Below are 20,387 nucleotides of genomic sequence, written 5' to 3'. Positions count from 1 at the left end.
ATCATACAAAGCATACTTTCACGTACGATGATCAAGCGATTGTCTGCGCGATATATTAAACACAAATGATACCTAAAGAAATTCTCATATTTTTTATCAAATTTATTTACATGCTATGTATCTTCTAATCCTGAATAAAGCGCAGCTTTGCTTCAATTATACATGACAAACGTACAATACATCTCGTAGGTGCGACGATGCCATCCTATTTTTTAAATTATGAAAATAAAAATGCTAACAATGGCGACATATTATATATAGTAATATCAAAAGAGTATAAGATTAAATATAAACATATAAAATCGAGGGCGCGAACAAAAGAAAAGAATGGCAACGCCGAAGATAATGCGGAGGAAATACAGGCTTAGCGAAATTAATAAGTACGAGCTATGTACATATGTACAACGATAACAACTGATCATTATCATTAAAATTATTTATAAATGTCAATCGTTTATTGTCGTCATATAAAAGCATGAAAGGGCCGGATGAGGAGAAAAAGAGAGGAAATAAATTTTAATTATTTTCTAAATTTTTTCAACCCGAAAATAATACTAATATTTTTGCTAATTATTTTATAATTATTTAGAAATTGAAAATTTTAATAGTCATATTCTAATAATACTATAAATGAAGCTATCATAAAAATGCGCTTCGGAGAGGCATTGAAAATTTATGTGTTATCTTATAACATAATGGTATTGCTGAGCCCTATAAGAATCGTCCTCTTTCTTTTTTCTCTGCATTTGTCCCTAATATATTCTAACATTGGTTCAACTTTCATAAAGAAGAACCTGAAAAGAGCCATCTCAAGTTAGTCTCGAAATCGAAAGTCATTTCCCATTATCACAAAAAATAGATCGTTCAAGTAAAGTTCAGTTCCTCTCGTATTACCTTTCAAATCTCTAAGAATTTTCACTGGTGCATCGTGTATGCAAGAAAAATAAAAAAATCACTGTTCTTCACATTACTTTAATGATATTTAATCACACGTGTACCGTTAGCACTTGATGCGGCCCCGACGTCTGACTGGTACCTGGTTGCTGATGAGGGTACATCGGTTCCTGCAGTCTGGGCTTGATGTAAGGCTTATGCGGTCCTTCTTCATAGCTAAAACTGGCCGTATTGTTCCTAGCTTCCGCGCTGGGCGGTTTATAGAGTGGTGGCAAACGATGTCTGCCTTCTTCAGATACCATTTCGAGACTCTCCTCGGTGCCGGTCAATGTGCCAAGCGAAGTGCCTGACAGAGGCCTCACAACGGACACGCGGGGTTCGGAATCCTGGTCCTTGAGAGGATTGGCATATCTCCTCAAATTCTCCTCGTTCTGAAGATTATTCGACTTTTCGTCTAGATCGCTGCGATGACGGTGTAACGAAGTTTCGCTGCTGGTAGTCGCCGTCAGGTTCGATCTATGCCTCATAGTTTTGAGGTACCAGAGGCTACCGAATAGCACCAATAGCAGCACAATCGCCAGAGCGCTACCCAAAACAGTCACGTAACTACTGGCATTAGCCGCACTCGCCAAACTAGGTTCGCTAAGTAACGCTGTCTCTACTTTGACCTCTAGTACAGAAACTAATACGAGAGGTCTGGCTAATGGACGACTGAGTGTTTCGCCGAGATCGCGGGCCGCGTCCGCTGCCGCCTCGGAGAAAATGGTCACTTCTATCGTATCGTTGTCACCGGGCTTCAGATCGCACAGTAACACTACCGATTGCGGTCTTCGTGGATCGGCCAATAGTTTCCTCAAACGACGGCACAATAGTTCCACCGACGTGCCAGACGCCAAGGTGTCCCTCCGCAGTAGTATCGTGAGTCTCGAGCAAGTTGGTCCAAGCGTGGTTTGTCCGGGCCAGCAGGATGGAGGAGCTGGTAGCGCCGGTGGACCGACTCGTCTGCCAGTTTCGATAGGACGACACTCGCCCCACGCTGGACACGATGGTGCTAGACAACTTTCCCCCGGACTAGGAACGCAGACCTCGTGAGCCAAGCAAGAGGTGCCGTTCAAGCAGTTACCCGGTCCGCACCAGACATTGCTGCATTGGTTCTTACCATTCCGACACTCGCATACGTTGCATTCATCCTCCCACGTAGCGGCTGTGCAACCGGGTCCACCAGCTGTTCGGATCTCACATCGCGGACCGGTTCTACCAGGTGGACAAATGCATGAGTAGCTCGCGATGCCATCTACGCAGGTGGCACCTCCGGTGCACGGATCGCTCGCACATTCGTTCACGTTAATGCGACAATCCGGGCCAGTAAACCCGGGCGCGCATTCGCATCTGAACCAATTGTCACCGTCCACACATTTCCCACCGTTTAGACATGGCACTGGTTGGCAATTGTCCACATTGCTTCGGCAGTCCGGTCCTTCGAAGCCCTCACGACAGACGCATCGGTAGCTGCCATCAACCGTATTTACGCAAGTTGCGCCATTTGCGCAAGGATTACTCGTACACGCTGATGGCGATGCGATGTGGCAGATTGTGCCTTCCCATCCGCGTGGGCAGTTGCACGTAAAACTGTCCCCGTGATCCTTGCAATCGCCGCCGTTACGACAAGTGTCTTCATCGCAGTGGCCGCGGCGCAGGGTGCACGTCTTGCCCTTCCAGTCGCCCTGGCAGATGCACGTGAAATCTGCCACGCCGTCTACGCAGGTACCGTTGTTGTGGCAAGGCTGTGTCAAGCAGTCATCCACATCTAGAAGAATTCATTTATCACATAATATCGCGTTTAAATCAACCAAATTTTCATTTTATCACATTTCTTAAATGTTCTATTACTTACTTTGGTCACAAAGATCTCCACTCCAGCCCTCCCTACAGATGCACTGGAACGAGTTAAGCAGGTCAACGCACGTACCGCCGTTCAAGCAGGGATTGCCGCGGCAATCGTTGATATTCTCATGGCAATGTACGCCGGTGTAGCCCGGATCGCAAATGCATCTGCCGCCACTACATCGGCCCTTACCGCCGCATGGAGTACCTTCGCTGCCGCAGCCCGACTGCTCGTCGTCCACACCGAATTGCGGATTATTCAAGGCCGGCTCCGAGCAATTTCTGCCCTGCCACTGTGCTGGGCAGTGACAGTAGTAGTCAGTCTGCGTATTAAAACATGGTGCCGAATTGCGACACGGATTCGGACTGCAATGATCGCGATCGATTTCGCATTGGTAGCCAGTGAAGCCAACCGGGCACACGCACTCGTAAGCGTTCACCAGATCGCGGCAATCGCCGCCGTTCTGGCACGGCTTGGACGCGCACTCATCGATATCAACGTCACAATCCTTGCCGGAGTAACCGGGAGTGCAGCTGCAATGATAATCATCTACCAGATCGATGCAGAGCGCACCGTGTTGGCACTGGCCGACGCAGTCATTGATATTCTTCGTGCAATTCTTCCCGGTAAATCCGCTCCGGCATCGGCATCTGCGAAACGAAACGATGAAACTTGTAAATGGCAAGGTTGCGACTTGCAAAAAAATCGTTTAAACGGAAATTTGAGTTAGACTTAAATATAATTTAGTTTCCTGTGTGTGTGATGATTTATTAATTGCCGTTTCACGAAGAAATAATGGATCCTTAATGTTTAATGCAATCGCTCGCAACTATAATTTTTTTTCTGCGCCAATTATTATTTTACGAGCGGCGAAGGTAGTAAAACGAGTCATTACAATGCTCTTGTAAGTTAAAAAATATAAAAATGTATTGTTATTATTATTGTTAACGCCTTGTACTACGGTAAATGAAGGAAAACGATCTATAAATTAATTTCTAATATATTGTTGTATGTACGTAACGCATTGTATTAAAAACAAAAGAAAAACTAAACAGGATTCCAGCTTACTGGAATAATATCAATTTGTCTTCACTCTTCAAACAGCATTGATTTTTAATATGTCATTAATATATATTTATATCAAATCAGTTAATAATATATGCGATATATGATAATAACAAATGTCAATATCTTCATATATCTTCTATAATTATCAAATGTTAATTAGTTATTTTTTTATGTATTAATAAAAACATTTTTATCAAACCGTTTAATATATGTAATTCTACCAGTATTTTCATCAAATACACAAGGCACGACGTGTATTTGATGAATTTTGACAGAGACAGTGATACTTACCTATAATCACCGGCCAAGTTGATGCAAGTGATGGAGTTTTTGCAGGGCGATTCCTTTAGCGTGCACTCATCCACGTCAAACTGGCAGAGCACGCCTTTCCAGGCAAATGGGCAGTTACAGAGGAAGCCGTTCTTGCCGTCTACACAGGTACCGCCGTTCTGGCACGGTTGCGAAGCGCACTCGTCGATGTCGGTCGCGCAAAATGGTCCGGAGAACCCCGGGGCGCATTCGCACTGCGCGGTCTCGCCGAGCTCGCGACAGGTCGCGCCGTTCAGGCATGGGTTAGACGCACAAGGATTGTCGATTTTTTCGCAGGTAGGCCCGGAGAAGCCCTCCGGGCATGTGCACCGGTACTGATCGGGAGCAGTGTTTTCGCACGTACCGCCGTTCTGGCATGGCTCGTGGGTGCCGCAATAGTTGAGATCCTGGTCGCACAGTATTCCGCCCCAGTTCGTGTCGCAGATGCATTGCCAGCTCGAGCCATTGCAATAACCGTGTTTGCAACCGGGATAAGGCATGCATTGGTCGCACAGCTCACCGCGCCAGCCGTGCCGACATTGGCACTCACCGCTGACGTTGCAATGGCCATGCACGGGATGACAGCCCTCCTTGCACACGGCTGAAACAATTTTTCCAAATTATGATATGCTGTGGTCGCGCGAGAACCTCAATCCGAAGCGCTTAAGGTTCTAATGATCCGTAATAATTTCTAAGAACTTCACTAAAGACGGTTTTGTCACAGCGGCATAGTTTCAGACGTGTAACACTTTCCCATTATATTCATTTACTTTCCAATCATTATAAGTAAGATATAACTGTATCGCGAAGATTAATATACTTTGCGTACTCTTAAGAGATTTAAGTTCTACCCATCGATTATATGTAGCTGTTGAATGAAAGATTCGAAAAGAATCGTCTCGAGATATCTACGGACATCTGTGGATGGTGACGTAGACGGATTAAGTCTCTTATTCGTTTTATGTGCGCGACATGCGACACGTATCAGTCATAGAGTCGGGGCAAATGTAATTAGCGGAGATGTAATGAACGAAACTGGTGTATGCGTCGAGACAAACGCGGAAGGACTGACGAGTGAGGTTTTTTACGGTTTCTCGGAAAGGAATACGCATGATTACCTGCAGATATTTCGATTATACTAGACGCGAGAAGAAGTATCAAAGCAACAGGTACGCTTCTTTGTACAGGTGGTTGCAGGAAAACTAATTTCGGTGCGGTCGGGGTAGAGCACATCTCCGGAAACGATGAAACGCAAGGAAGATGCGGCGACGATGACGCCTCGGTTTCTTCCCGTCCTCTCGCCAGGATAAAAAAAGGAACGGAAAAGAGGACGTACGCGACGGGGATCTCGCCGGGACCGGGCAACTCAATTAGCCGGTGGGACAGAAAGACAGATGAGAAGTGACAGAGAGAAGGATTATCCCTCCAACCGTGAAACGAAAACTCATGCCGCGCGCTCGATCGTGTGCACATACGTATACTATACGTATGTCTTTTCGAGATTTCAGTCGGCCGTGTACCAACACCTTTACCGTTACCATGCATACGCGATTATCGTACACGCGTACGTACATTCGCGCATATATATGCGCGCGTATACCGCCCGCGGCATTCTTAATGATTAATAGCCCCGCTCTCTCGTCCGGCACGGACAACGGACATTTACGGATATTTATACGACTGCATCGCGATACTTCGGAGTCCCCTAAATGACGATGCATTCGCGACAGCCTTTTCTTGCCTTTTCTTGCCGTGCTGCGCCGGCCGCGGTTCCCGCGAGATGCATATGCTAACGTCGTCGTCATCCACGTCGTCGTCTTCCGTCGTTGAGGATCGAGCTAATCAAGCCTTGCCCCATGTTTTTACAATCTCTGGAGACTCTCTCGCGCGCCTCGCGCGTAGTCCTTTCGCACAGTTTAGAAACTATAAATCCCCCATGGGTTGAAACGATCGTGCTGCTACTCGTATGCCTACGGCTCGCGGTTGATTAATACGCCGGCAGTTAGGTAAATTAACTTGCGCGATTCCCCTTTGCAAAGCATTTCTCTTCCTTTTTCCGCATCGTACGCCTTTTTGTACGGAACAGCTGCGCGCAAAGAGGCGGATTGTCAGACCCGCGGTCTGCAATTTTTCGTGCGATCGTACTTCGTATGCGCACAATTATGATTGGGCTGCACCGTTCACGCGGAAGCGTTTTCCAGGAAAATTCGTCCGTGCAGGTTACATGCATTGAAATAATTTTTATTTGTCCGTTGATAATCCACGCGTTGAGAAGGTCGTTGTTGTGATGCGACCCTTTCTCCCAGAGTGTAATTATATTATTATTTTTATATGTTGTGTGCAAGATAAAGGCTCGTCTCTTGATGACAAATAATGCACAAGAAAGCACGTTATTAATTTTAAGAACTTTTTCTTAGTCTAATTTTATCATCCTATGCAATTGTAGTTAGGCAACCGAGCAATATTTTTACAAATCAAATTTATGAATTTCGTATACTGAGCCTTACCACGAACAAGATCTTTTCATGGTTGTCAAATGTTAAAAGAGCACGTATGCGCTTAGTGCACAGATTTTACCTCTATCGCGCGCGACCAAGTTGGCGCATCGTGTGAAGAGGATGCACGAGTGAAATTCTCCTATTGACCTTTCACAGCGCTGCAAAAATGTTGGGGCCAGTTCTCTCTCTCTTTCTCGTTTCTTCTATCTTCTCTAGTAACCGAGACTTGCGACTCATCGCCTTGCACGAACACGCGATCTTCGCCGATAGTTTCTAATTGGGGTTCGCGCATTTTTTCCGTCCACTTAAGTAGAACGTGCTCAAAACGATAACTCGATCTTTCCGCGTTGTTAAATGGGAGAAACTTTTTAGATGTCACGCTTTATATCAAGAAGATTCGATCTTTGAACAAAATCAGAAGTTTATTTAAAACTGGAAACGAAAGTATTGCAATATAACTATCGCTCTCGCACGTGTCTGATATGCAAAAAGCGAATTATCGAGTAGTGGCTGGAGATGATCGTCGCTGCTGGTTATCAAACAGTAGAATCTCAAAGTTCACAGTGCCAAGGAAAACAAGCAGCGTCGTCAAAGTAACCAAATGTTATTTAAATTCCTTTAGCATAATATCATAAGCGTGCAACAAATTTGCGAAATGACTAAGTGAGCAAATTATTATTTGATCGTAGCACATGGCAAGATTTCAATTTTTTTTCTAGCTAGTTTTATAATATTCCAAACTTTATTTAATAATGAAGTAATATCGCGCGTATGTGTGTCTTCTTAATTTGTAATGTATTTCAATATAAAATTCTCAAAATCTGTATATCTTCTGACGAAAATATATATTAAACCTCGAGCAGCAAAAGATAGGAATTGTACACCTATTCGTGTTGTTTCATCCACATCTTCTCTTTATAGTAGCATTGGATATTTTTATTTTAATGCTACAATACCTATTGTGCAAATCGAATTGTTCTGAAAACGAATTACATGATTTAAATGCCGGAGTGTAGAAAGAGGACTTACTATACGTATCTATCTAATCATCCGGCCGGAATCATCAAATAAACGCGGTCGGGGTCTCTTCGAGTCGTCGGTCTGCTTATGATCGACCTTATACGTTGTGCCCCGTCACAAAGGAGAAGGGATGACAGTAACCACGGAGCGGTCACGGCAAGGCGGAAGTAACGATTAAGCAGCGAAGAAAGAGCTGTTATATTGGTCGGCGCAGCATTGTGCGACGGGACCTGGCGTGATGTGTCGCTACCTTTGTGGCGATCGTACGACATGCGTCTAACGTCCGCCTCATTGAGGCACGCTCCGGGATAATTCGCGTGTTTTACGATCCGTACGGGACCACGCACAGCGACACTCATCTTCCTCTTGGCTTGACTCGTCACTGCGACTTCCTGCGCGCTAAATCGCGGACGTGACGGAATCACGTTCCCTGGGAGACGAGAATCCGGAACGGTGAAATAAAGATAGAAATCGCGGAACGTGGTAGGCAGTTTCGTTCGTCCTTCCGTCCTGCCGTCAATTTTCTCGCAATCTTTTTTCGTGTTGTCCGTTTCCGTATCTGTAGTTTCTAGGCTTTCTTAGATTACTCAGATCTTACAAGGGAAGTTTCACTACTGTCCGGAACCGATTTGATTCTCCATGAAATGTGTTGTTAAACACGAAAATCTAAGAGACACGTATTTTTTATACGTGCGCTAACTTATGTTCAAGGGGTGAAACACCCCTTTGAAAAAAAAAACGGTATTTCTATTTCGAGTCGAATACCGTCGGAAGTATAAAAGATGGAAACAAATTTTTTAAACAAAAGTTGTACGGTTTCAAGAGTACTTCAATGTTGTCAAGAAAAAAATTTAAAAAAATTTTTTGTTAATAATTGTTAAATAAAAAGATTTAAAAAATTTTTTTTCTTCACAACATTGAAGTACTCTTGAAATCGTACTTTTGTTTAAAAAATTTTTTTCTATCTTTTACACTTCCGACGGTATTCGGCTCGAAATAGAAATACAGTTTTTTTTTTCAAAGGGGTGTTTCATCTCTTAAACATGAGTTAGCACGTATAAAAAAATATGTGTCTCTCTCTCTCTCTTAGATTTTCGTGTTTAACAACATATTTCATGGAGAATCAAATCGGTTCCGGACAGTTGTGAAACTTCCTTTGTTAGATGAAAAAATGTTACCCTAAGACCTCAATAAATATTCTTCAGGACAAAAAGTCTAATATTGTAATTTAAAATCAAGATATTCAAATATTATCAAATTCACTGTTTTTAATATCTCTGTTTTTATCTCGACTACCATTTATAGATTCCTCAAAAGCAAGTGCAAAATAGAATCCTTAAATAAAGATCGATCCTTTTTCCATTTAAAAAATTATCGAATTTACGTAACGGTTCCATTATTAACATGATAATTATTAATATAATCAAATTGCAAGCCTCATTAGGCTGAGAGGTACATGCGTGTATGTGAGAAATTAAGATAAACGATTACTCATAAGCGATAAGTCGCAAGTTTTCACGCTCCAATGAACGATTAATTATTTCCTAGACAGCAGGAGACGGTAAAAATTAGCCTGCGTCGATATCATCGGAGATATCTTTATGCATAATGAAATAATGATAACAATGAGAAAGAATATGCATTTCGTGCGTGCGCATTTCACAGTGTATATCTTTGTATCTGTCACGAACAAGTTTTTATAGATAAGAAAATTATATGAGGAAATTCGTTATCTCGCAAGTTAAAAAAGAACTTAAACAAGTTCTTATCAATTTTGTATAAAGCGCATTCTTTTTGCAAAAAAACTGACGTGTTATGAAATGAAGATGTAAGGAAATTAAAAATCGAATATGACAATATATAATAATTTTAATACAACACTTTGATAAAAGTCATTTACTAAAAATTTTCCATAAAAGGATTCAGAGAAGGGTCAAGGAATACGTTTACGTAGACATTTTTTACCTATACGTTATACCGTGTCCGGTATAATTAATAATGTGCTTGGTAATACATGGTTATGCATGCGATAAATGCGGGATTAATCAGCAATAATTCATTCTAAAGTCGATGCACATCTGAGGTGCTAATACTGAAATATGTTAAGAAAATTCTTTACTTTTCTTTCTTGCAGTGCACATTTTTGCATAATTTTATAAAATAAGAATTATCATTTGAAGATTGTAAAAAATAATTTACAAATTTATCGAAAATTATTTTCTCAAAAAGGTTTAACATCATAGTTAATTTAAACGTAGGATTTATATATGTAAACGTTGGATATACTTTAGATAAAATGACATATAGCCATACAACAACGTTCTCAAATAATCGTTGGTTGTTGACCAAACTTAAACTCACCTGTCTCGCAGTCGACGCCTTTCCATCCCTGTATGCATACTTTGTCCCCGTTCTCATCGCAGGTGTAATGGCCGAAAATGTCGTTTCTAGGTCGGCAGAATTTGGTACAGGTCGCATTGTAGTAATGATCGGCGCACTGGACTCGCACTCGATACGCTAAGTGAGCGTTTTTTCCTTGATGATTGAGAGTATGCCACGTGGGTCCTGGCAAGACGATGCCGCTGTAACTCGCTTCTTCGATCACGCCGGCGCTCACCTCGTCCCTCGCTCGTAGGATCAACGTGAATTGCCTCTGCAGCAGAATATGTTAAAACCATTTCAAACAAAAGTTATAAAGTGATAGATAATGGATAAAATGTTCAGGTTAAAAATATTTTATTGCTCTTATTATTTTATATATGTAATTTTCCTTTTTTTTATTAATTTTAATCGTTGTGTGTGTGTGTGTGTGTGTGTGTGTGTGTGTGTGTGTGTGTGTGTGTGTGTGTGTGTGTGTGTTATATTATTTTATTTCTTAGAAAAATAATTATTTAAATAAATCTTTATAAAAAAGAACGTATGTATATTATGACCGAGATGGTCTCTTATGTGATGGATTTATCTAGATCCTCGTCTAGAATTCAACATTGCTATGACGCAACAAAATCGGATTAAATACAGAACGGTGATGTCACGGACGACAAGGGCTCATTTGAAAGAGGAAGGGAGGTGGTTTGATGAAGGCAGCAATTAACCCTTGCCCAGCTTGAATAATTCCTCGCCAGGCATGGCTCTAAGTGGGACCTTCAGAGCCTGGTACTTTTGCAAATTTATACAGCGTCTGCTGACCTTTGGGGGCGGTTTAAATTATATGATAGTGTAGGGTTACCAATTTCAGCTTATGTAACCGAGAGTTACACGAAAGCGCATTTGTCGTGTGAAACTATGCGATAGAAAACAACTTCCGGTGTAAATAGGATGGTGTAGAACATATTGATTCTGATGTAATGTAAACTTGATAACGAAACAAGATGAATACGATGCCGAAGCGTGTCATCTCCTGTTCCACCGTGTAAAGTGTGTTATATAAATTGCCTTGTTTCTTAAATTATACGATATGTGTGATTTACACACTATGCGACATTATACCTATGCGGATAAACTCAACGGCATACATCGTAGGATAGGACTTGGATATTACCGTAAACCCTGTTGTAATGATTAGCGATACATTGATAAAGCTTGCATGATAATGCAAAACTGAGAGAATCGCCGTTAATCAGGATAATTACAACGCTGTTTGCACAAGTATCGACATGACAGTTTCGTCCTTTATATAGCCAGCTTATCTCCGTCATCGTGTTGCGTCGTTCGTAAAGGGGAACTCGATTGGTACCACCAATCAAGGGCCGTGAGTGAGCGACGGTTGGCTAATGCAATAAATAAATTCGAATCGTGCTGCCGCGCGCGGAAGATGCGACTGTCTGCTTCTTCGTTTCGTGTAGCCGCGCGCTGGCACCCGATGAGGTTACACGGGAGTCGAGCCGCCGATGCGATGGTAGAAAGCTGGAAGTGTTCCTCTGATGGAACCGGTCTTGGCGAAAAAAAGATTAGCGCGCATTGGCGTCTCGCGCGCGCTCACACACTCACAACACGTTTGCATCGGTATAATGAACTTGACGATCCTCGGAAATTAGACAATGAACGCAGAGTCTCGACTTTGGTATTTGCCAAGTAATAATCGCGAAGCGAAAACTTTGTGACTTATACTTGTACTTCGTAATTTATGTTATATTGACAAGTTAATATTGTTAATACTGTACATACTTTATACATATATATATAAAGAGAGAGAGAGAGAGAGAGAGAGGGGAGAAGGTGGTATTATGGCACCCCAGTTACATTTTACACAATAACTTTGTTAATAATCAGTATTTAAGTTTAAAACTTGACAATTACATTCGTTAAAATGTTGTTGAATCGATTTTGGACTCAAAGTTACGAAATATTTATTACTTAGGATACTATTAATAAAAATGTGGCGACATTGCATAATGACTCAAAGAAAAAAATAAGTGGTAAAATGTGGCCTTCCATAAAAATAGCCTTAAAATATCAGTTTCGTTTAGAAAACAGTATTTGGTTACAAAATTAACAAAAAAGGAAAATATTTTAAAATGTATGCAAATGCATGTATATACATTCACATAACTTCTGCATATAAGCTGCTCAGTACTAAAAATAGTACACGTAATATAAACTATAGATTAACAGTAGAACTACAATCGATTATCAAATAACTTTGATATGAAAATCTCAAAAATGAGGTAATCAATATTCACAGAGGGCCACATTAGCAAAATGTCATGGTATTGTTTAAATTTGCATAACTCAAAATATATGCAATCAAATAAAATGTTAAATAGCAAATAACACACTCAAAAATACATACATTCATGTGATAATACGCTCAAGTTTAAGAAAAATGAGGGGGGGGAAGTAGGTGTAATTAAATGCTAAAGTGTACCTCAGAAACGTTTCGAAATACTTGAAAGTAAAAATGCGTTATAATAAGTGCTGGCTATTGAGTATTAGTAATATTAGCGTAACGGCGAGCTACTGAACTAATAATTCCATAAGTAATCATTAGAATTCGCTATATAATAGCAGAGATATTAAGGGAGGCCACAATATATACACTGGCCATATCTCTCACTTTTTCCTCTAAATATATATTTATTTAAAACTATTTTTAAACACTGCATTTATTTAATTGGAGGTAAATTGTTGTAAAAAATTAATTTTTAAATTAGAAGAATTTTAGTTAACACGGGCTACAATTTAATTAAGTGATCTGTTTTCATTAGCGAACGAATTGAAGTCTGAATAATGTTTTTTTACCAATGTAGATTAACTTTAATCTCGGATTAATTCATTTTTTATCTTTTTTCAGTTATAAAAATTAGAATAAGATAAAGAGTAAATTAAAAAAGATTAAAGTTATCTTCTACGTTGGTAGAAATGGATTAAATGATCTGTTTCCACTAGTGACTGATCTACTTTTTGCGTGAGTCGAGTTACTTCTTGTCAGTCGATTTGTCTCTTGCTTTTGGCGTCGTGTCCTCGCTTAATTATATGATTATGATTTAACTACTAATTTTCTAACTTATCGATTACATAAATTTTTTTCGGCGATCAAAATTGTTATGCATCGCTTCAAACGATTCGAGCTTAATTTCGAATTAATTCCGGTTATCAAAGAATTTCGAAGATTTTAAACTTATAAGTGTTAGTTGACTCAAAAGGAAATAATGATTGTTCGGTATGTTCCTAATATTTCGACGGTAAAGGCAATATATGAATATATTCGGTGATGCAATCTTTGCAGTACAAAGAGCATGTTGTGGCCAATCCGCAGCGAGTCAGACGTCTCGCGCTAAACGTAAAGTCAGCTCCGCTCACTGGCAGTACCTAGAGCAGATGAGCGCTAATTGGTGTTAATTGGTGGCTCGCTCGAGGGCCGGCTTTCCCACGCCCGCGACTTTCGTGCTCGCCTTTTTTTTTACACCTCGTATATATATTCTAATGCGCCCAGTCGGCCGGCCGTCGCACCCGTCGCTTCTCCATGAAAAGGACGTTCTTTGTGCTCAAACGTCGTGACGTTTCCTTTGTCGCGCCGCTCTTATTCCTTCACGACGAGTTCGTTACAATTGAGACGTAAATGATTTAAGGTTAAGGTCGGAGGAAGTGTCTAATATCGTGTTAGATTTCTCGGGCTCGATAAGTTTTCAAGTGACACGATAAGTATCAGATCATCGTAAGTAAATCTTATTGATTCGTCGTGTTAATATATTTGATAAAAACTACAGTTGAAATATATAAGTAAAATTATTTATTTAAATTTTAGACATGTTTAAAATATTTACTTTTATATGAAAATTCTTTAGGAAGACTTAGGAGTAACAATCACGAATTAAACATGACTTTTCCGTTCCTGATTTGCTGATTATGCAAAATGAATTTTAAATCTTCGCTGTACCTGCTCAGAATTACTATGGAACCTAAAACAAAGGAACGAACATGCATGATGCACCAAGAGAGGAGAATTACCGCCAAGATAGCACGATCATGGATCTAGGAATTCGTGTGGGCGTTTCGCTACTTTGTTCGTGGCTTTTAACCACGTGGGCATACCTGACAAATTTCCCCTTTCACCGTTAAATACCGAGGGGGAAATTGAAAGCCAACTAACCAGTTAGGCGGATGCATCTTCGAGAAGTACCTTGCGGCTGATGATTTATAACCAAAGCTGATAATCAAATTTTCATCGAAACATCGAGAAATATGTGCTGAATAACAAATAAGAAACAAAATCAATCGTAAAAACATGGTCGAAAAATTAAGACTATTCGGTAAATAGAACATAATAAATTACAATGACTAAAATAATAGTCATTACAATTGAAAATCAAGCCATTAAACATAGCAATTATTAATTTTATTATGATTATCTCGACCTTAGGAAAATATAATAAATATAACGCGGAAGAAAGAGGAGCGTGGGATGTACATACGTGCTGCTTTGCGGTCGTATGCGTCATCTCGTATTCCACGATCGTCCAGTACGTAACATGAATTATCCTGTTTCTCAAATTATGCGACGCAGAGTACACGCATAAACCATTATTTGAATGCGTGTCAGAGCACGTAAACAAGTCGAAATATATCCATAAAGCATCGCGAGCAAGAATTTGTTATGATTATGCTGTATATGAATGCACCCGACGCAATTTTTCTTTTTTATAAAATAACGTGAAAAATAAATAAAAAAGCAGGCAATTCATGCGAATTAAACGCAGCCTTCGAGAGAACGGAACCTCTCGATATTGGAAATTGTCGGTACGATTCCACTATCTTTTCGAGGGACGGAATCGCTTCGACCAACTCGCGTAGGAGTAGGAAATTAATTAAGCTGAACAGTATTCTCGGAGAAGTCGATGCACGTCCATTTCCTCGCAATGACCAATTAATTAATTTCCTGTGAGACCATAGTCGGTTTCACGTTGGCAGCTAATGCAAAATTTCTAAAACGTTGAGTGCTCGCGTATACTTTACAGACTAAATATTCAAAACAATTTTATACAAAGTACCAATAGACATAGTCAAGTTTTTATGAATGTGAAACCTTCAGTGATTGATTCAAGATTATGAAACGCAATAAGCATTAGTCAGCTTGTTCTTATCATTTTTATCCTCTGCTTTATATGAAGCAAAGTTTATATATTATTCACAGAGTGAAATATACTTTTAGGAGCCTAAAAAAAAATCTGACATTTAAACATTCTAACGATATAAATGATTCGTAGTAGTTCTCACAGGAATTTTATTCATGTCGTACCTCTCAAGTTCGATGAACAAAATGAACTCTCGTTGGCGGCCAGATCGGTCCGAAATTCGTGCAATCTGCATGTCCGGCATATTAGAGCATCACGCGGCGATTCGAGGCGAGTCTAAAGAGATCGAACGAAGCGAGCAGACACGTGAAGCATGTAGAATCCCGCTGCGAGGCTATCTAGCCGCTTGCCTGCCTGCCTACCTCGTTCGTCAGTCTATCGGGCCTATGACTTACGTACGCGTGCATACACGTTCGTGTGTGCGTTCGTTGGTAGGCTCGCGGGCTGGTAGACAAGCAGGTAGATAGGTATTTACGTACGTCGGAATAGAGTGCGCCGGTCTCCTCTCTCTATGTCAGACGACGTGTGTCTTAGGTTTCGCGGAAAAGATCGAACGAGCCGTACGTGAGGACGCGTACAAAAGACGACGATCGAACGAGGGTACCAAGAAGTTTCCTTCGATTTCTCATGCGATCTTCTCCCTCTACCTATAGTCGTCGCGTTAGATTTCGCGACGCGATGCGACAAGCGTTCTCACGCATGTGTCAGAGAGCAATCGCGTTCCCTCGTTCCGACAAGATTTACAGTCGATTACGGTAATGTGACGCTGGAGAAAAACGATTTTTGCAAAATTAGCACTTCATTTCTAAAATCTCGAGGTGATTGGGACAAAATTTGATTGGAACATAATAAACTCGCGAGGCATCAAGAATTAAGAGATATTTTAACAAATTCATTTTAAATGAATAGATAAATCTTTATACTTGCTACAATGTCTTTTTCCTTAATATTATTCTAATATTATTCTGAAGTATTATATAACGTAGATAGATTGTCCTCGAGAAAATCGTCGGGAAGATAATCACGTACGTGTTCGACTCGCAGCGGAGAATCAATCTCGCTAATTGACCAAGCCGGAACACGCAGTAGATAGAGCGTCGCGCGTAATTGAAAAACGTGGCGACGACGCCGAGGAACGCAATGGGTGCTTTTGCAGCTGGAGATTCTGGTTCGTTCGCCAGAGATTCCGTCCGGTGCACCGTCCGATCGCGTTGCGTCGTCTCTCTCGGTAGCGCATTCCCTTCGGCGACGGAAATCTCCGTTCTGTAATCCCGGCGGCCGGGGCCGTCCTCGCTTCCCAATTAGCTGGATAGCTAATAAATCTCGCAGTGTACCCAGAACTACAGAAAGATTCTTCGAGCGCGAGAGGGTAAGATCAAGAATGAGAGGAAGAGCAAAGCGGAGCAAGAGGTAGGATTGAGAAAGGAGGAAAGGAGGAGAAGAAGGAGACGACAGGAGGGAGAGGATCCCGTCGTCGTCTTCGTGAACGAAGAGGTGCTCGTAGAAGAGAGGCGTCCACTATCCGCGAGGGCACAAGGCCAAGTGCACGGCGCACGGCGCGCCTTCTTCCCGCTTGGAGGAACCAAAGTGGAAACGCCGCGGATGGAGATATGCTGATGATCGTGCTGGTAGTGCTGGTAGTGGTGCGTTACCTGCATAATATAACGCGAGTCTGGGATACGCGCGCTATGCCTCGCATTAAATACTCTTCGCGACCGTCCGACCACCTTCATGTTACTTCACAAATGTGCTTTACGTACCGAGCCTATACAGATGAATTAGCAAGACTCGTGACGTCGTAATAGATACATTTCTTATTGTATGTACGTGATTCGTTTGCAATATTCATTTGCAACAATGTTCATTTGCAGTACACATCGCAATATCAGAAGTGAAGTTTTTGAAATCAACATGGCTATAATTGGCTTCTAAAAATAATCAATATTAATTTCTGCTATTCGAACAGAAAATAAATTAATTAGAGAGCACGACGAAAATATATTTAATTATAAATTATTATACATATTGTATATTCTTATAAATATATTATATATCTGTGTGCCATCTATAACAAGTGCATAGAAACGACGAATCAAGATTCTCTTTGAGAAAACGCGAAATGGAGAGACACTGCGTGCTGCCAGTGGTTTGTACGGACGGTCTTGACAGCCTTTCGAGGGAAAGGAGGAATAGGGAGAGAGCAAGGACAGAGAAAAAGAGAGAGGGACAAGTTTGGTATGCGCTTCGCGCAGCGGGTTCACACACGACCGGCCCAAAGGAGAAGACTCCAGAGCTCCGACGTTTCCTCCACCACGACCACGTTCGACGAGCCCCCCGTGGACGCGAAGATACTCCACAGCGAAGAAGCATCGGCCAAGTGGCGACATTTTTTCCTCTCATGTACCCTCCTTGCCTCCCGTGTAACACGCCATTGCATTCTGCACCTGCTTGTATTTGCACACGTCCACCCACTGCCGACACGTGCGTGCGGATGTGTATACAATAACATAAATGCGGTCGAATGTAAATCTTGTGAAGAGGAGGAGGAAGAATACCGCGTGATTGCAACCATCCTCATGGCGATCGTTTATAAAGAGAGCAATTTCGGAGCGGCGAGAGAACAAGGAGGACCGGTTCGCGCGCGCGGAAGTTTCGACAAATCGGCTGCGCTTCCGCATTAAGAACGTGCAATTTATGCGTTCCCGGTGAACTCAATGCGCGATGAATCCTGCAATTCAATGGGCACTTGTTGATCTCTCTGGAGTCACTGCTCTTGAAGAGGAAATCGTACGTTTTTGTGACTATAAAAAATAATGCAACAGTCGGATGTTGCTTATCTCCTTCGTTTTTCTTTAATGCAGCTTAATTACATAACTATTTTTCATAACTATAATTAATTCATAAAGATTTTATCTTATCTCATATCAACATCTTATTCTCATAATTTCTTTTCAACGCTAATTTTTTCATTTTTCACAACTTTTACAACTAAACAAAATATTCTATTATATAGAATCATTTTAATCTTATTTATACATGCATGTTCAATTCCTAAATTAATTTCGGCAGTCTGTTACTCTCATGTTAGTTCATTTTATAATCATTTGCATCGTTGAATTTTATTTAATTGTTTAGGTTTTATTTTATAATATATTAATTAATTTTGTACTTTTCTCTTATAATTTCTAACATTTATATACTTATACCGTAAAAATAAAAATCTAATAACAATTAGACAAAGCAGGCAGAGGAAATACCTTGTTCAACAATTGATGACAAATTGTACAGGTCATTATATCGGCAGCATGACTATTACGTTAATGGAATTAAGATTAATGCTGGCGTGGGAATATCGCGAGTATGTGTTGTGTCGTTGCAACCGCTGGTTTTCGTTGAGAGATTGTCTTCGCCAGAAGCCAATCGGTCGGGAACTGGCAATCAGGAAATCTTTAATTCGCGCGAACGTAAATCTCGATGACGGGTCCGATGCGGCTAGCCGTGATTGTAACCCCTGCGGGCGATCGGCGCAAAGAGAGCAATTTCGGATCGCCAGTCTCTCCCCCTGAAGACCGGTTTGCACGGAAGTTTTAACAAATCGCTTATGCTTCCGCATTCGAAATGGTGCAATTTACGTGTGATTAGAAAAAGGTTCGGCGACGCGCAGGGATGCGCGACGCGAACGATCGCGCAATGTAAATCCCGCGAGCGTTATTCATTATTCGCGTTAGCGTCGCGTATTAACGGCACTAATATATTTGAACAACCGTAGGTGCCGCTTGCGGGCTTAGCGCAGTTTATTCATGACGCTATTAAGTACACGGTGTGACCAGCGGTTGCATGGAGTAGCTGGCGATATTCTGCGAGCAACATTAAACAAAATAAAACACTAAAAGTCCCTCGTCCTCTTATAAAGAGATCATAGTCATTACATGATTATGTTTAATATCTAGCAGAACTATTTTCAATTTTCGTTTTTTTGTTATAAAACTTTTCTTATAAAAATAAGAAATAATTAATTCAAAGATTTATTTCAATAAATTTAGAAGAATCATATATTCAAAAAGCAAAAAGAGATAATTTTTTTAGGTATACATTTTAGAGTTCAACTATACATTATACAACGATGAAAAACGGAATAAAAGAGAATTGATTTCACATTTTGCTCATAATTTTGGGACACGCGATAGATTAAAAGGGCAACAAAGATATTGGCGGGAATGGAAAACGCTTATAAGGCCGCAGGGCTCACTTTCGAGACGCGGATGTACACCTGTTAGACCCCTGACTCACGTCGTTCGATCCCCGTGGCGTTCCACGACGCGTCTTTGAACGGGCTCCTTCATTTTCGTTCCCCGCTCAGCGCCCCTTCATTCCCGCTGCCGGTCGCCGCCTCTTACGTGATGAATGCCGCTCGGCCGAACATCGTTTATCATTATACGTCCATTATCGAAACTACGATTGTCGGAATTAATCACGTGTCTGGGGAAAGGAGATTAAACGTGCCACAGACACGGTTTCCAATTCAATTCGATGAGACTCTTTCTCTTTTGTGTTTCACATAACTGTGCGCCAATGCCACACTTAAAAAACAATTTTCATAACTAAAATCTTTATTTTAGTCGAAACTTTACGACGATTATTATGTATTACAGATTTACAATCGCTAAACCATTTTAAGCAATTGGATGCACGTAATTCTTGAAGAACAAAGACACTGCAGCAGCGTCCACGTGGATCCAGCGGCGTCTCGTGACGTTTTACCATTCATAGTGGCGCCCAGATTAAAGACATTGTACGCGTAGGTCTGTATATGTTCCGTTGCGTTCAACACACCGGTCAGTCGTACGTGCCGATGCATACAAAACGCATGAACAGGTCGCGTACCATCACATGTGAATCGTATAATTGACTTCATATAGAGTCACATTGGCAACGGTCGAACGACAAGAAGAAATTATGGAGAACGAGGATAAGTCGGAGAGAGAGAGGATGGGAGAACGATTTGTGTAAGGATGAAAAGAACGAAAGAGAGAGAGAGAGAGAGAGATCGAATCACGAAAAGGAGATGCATATGGTTGGAGAAAGGAGACATGGAACACACTTAGGTCGAAGATGCATATAGCTCCGAGGTGGATTGTG

At 41.1% G+C, this 20,387-nt stretch overlaps 1 protein-coding gene across 1 annotated transcript in view; it reads right to left on the bottom strand.

The window, feature by feature from the left end:
* Window positions 1-665: 665 nt before the first annotated feature.
* Ser (protein serrate) overlaps window positions 666-20,387 on the bottom strand; it is a 39,974-nt gene continuing 20,252 nt past the window's right edge. The window contains exons 3-6 of the mRNA XM_018462855.1: window positions 10,036-10,327; window positions 4,139-4,757; window positions 2,789-3,429; window positions 666-2,701 (exon numbers count right to left, since the gene is read on the bottom strand). Coding sequence (XP_018318357.1) covers window positions 987-2,701; window positions 2,789-3,429; window positions 4,139-4,757; window positions 10,036-10,327 — 3,267 coding nt within the window. The 3' untranslated portion in view covers window positions 666-986. The remainder of the gene's footprint in view (window positions 2,702-2,788; window positions 3,430-4,138; window positions 4,758-10,035; window positions 10,328-20,387) is intronic.

This window comes from Mycetomoellerius zeteki, unplaced genomic scaffold (genome assembly GCF_001594055.1).
Source record: "Mycetomoellerius zeteki isolate Tzet28-1 unplaced genomic scaffold, Tzet1.0 scaffold146, whole genome shotgun sequence".
Classification (NCBI taxonomy): domain Eukaryota; kingdom Metazoa; phylum Arthropoda; class Insecta; order Hymenoptera; family Formicidae; genus Mycetomoellerius; species Mycetomoellerius zeteki.
The sequence above is the reverse complement of the archived record's forward strand: the minus strand, read 5'-3'. Positions and strand labels throughout refer to the sequence as shown.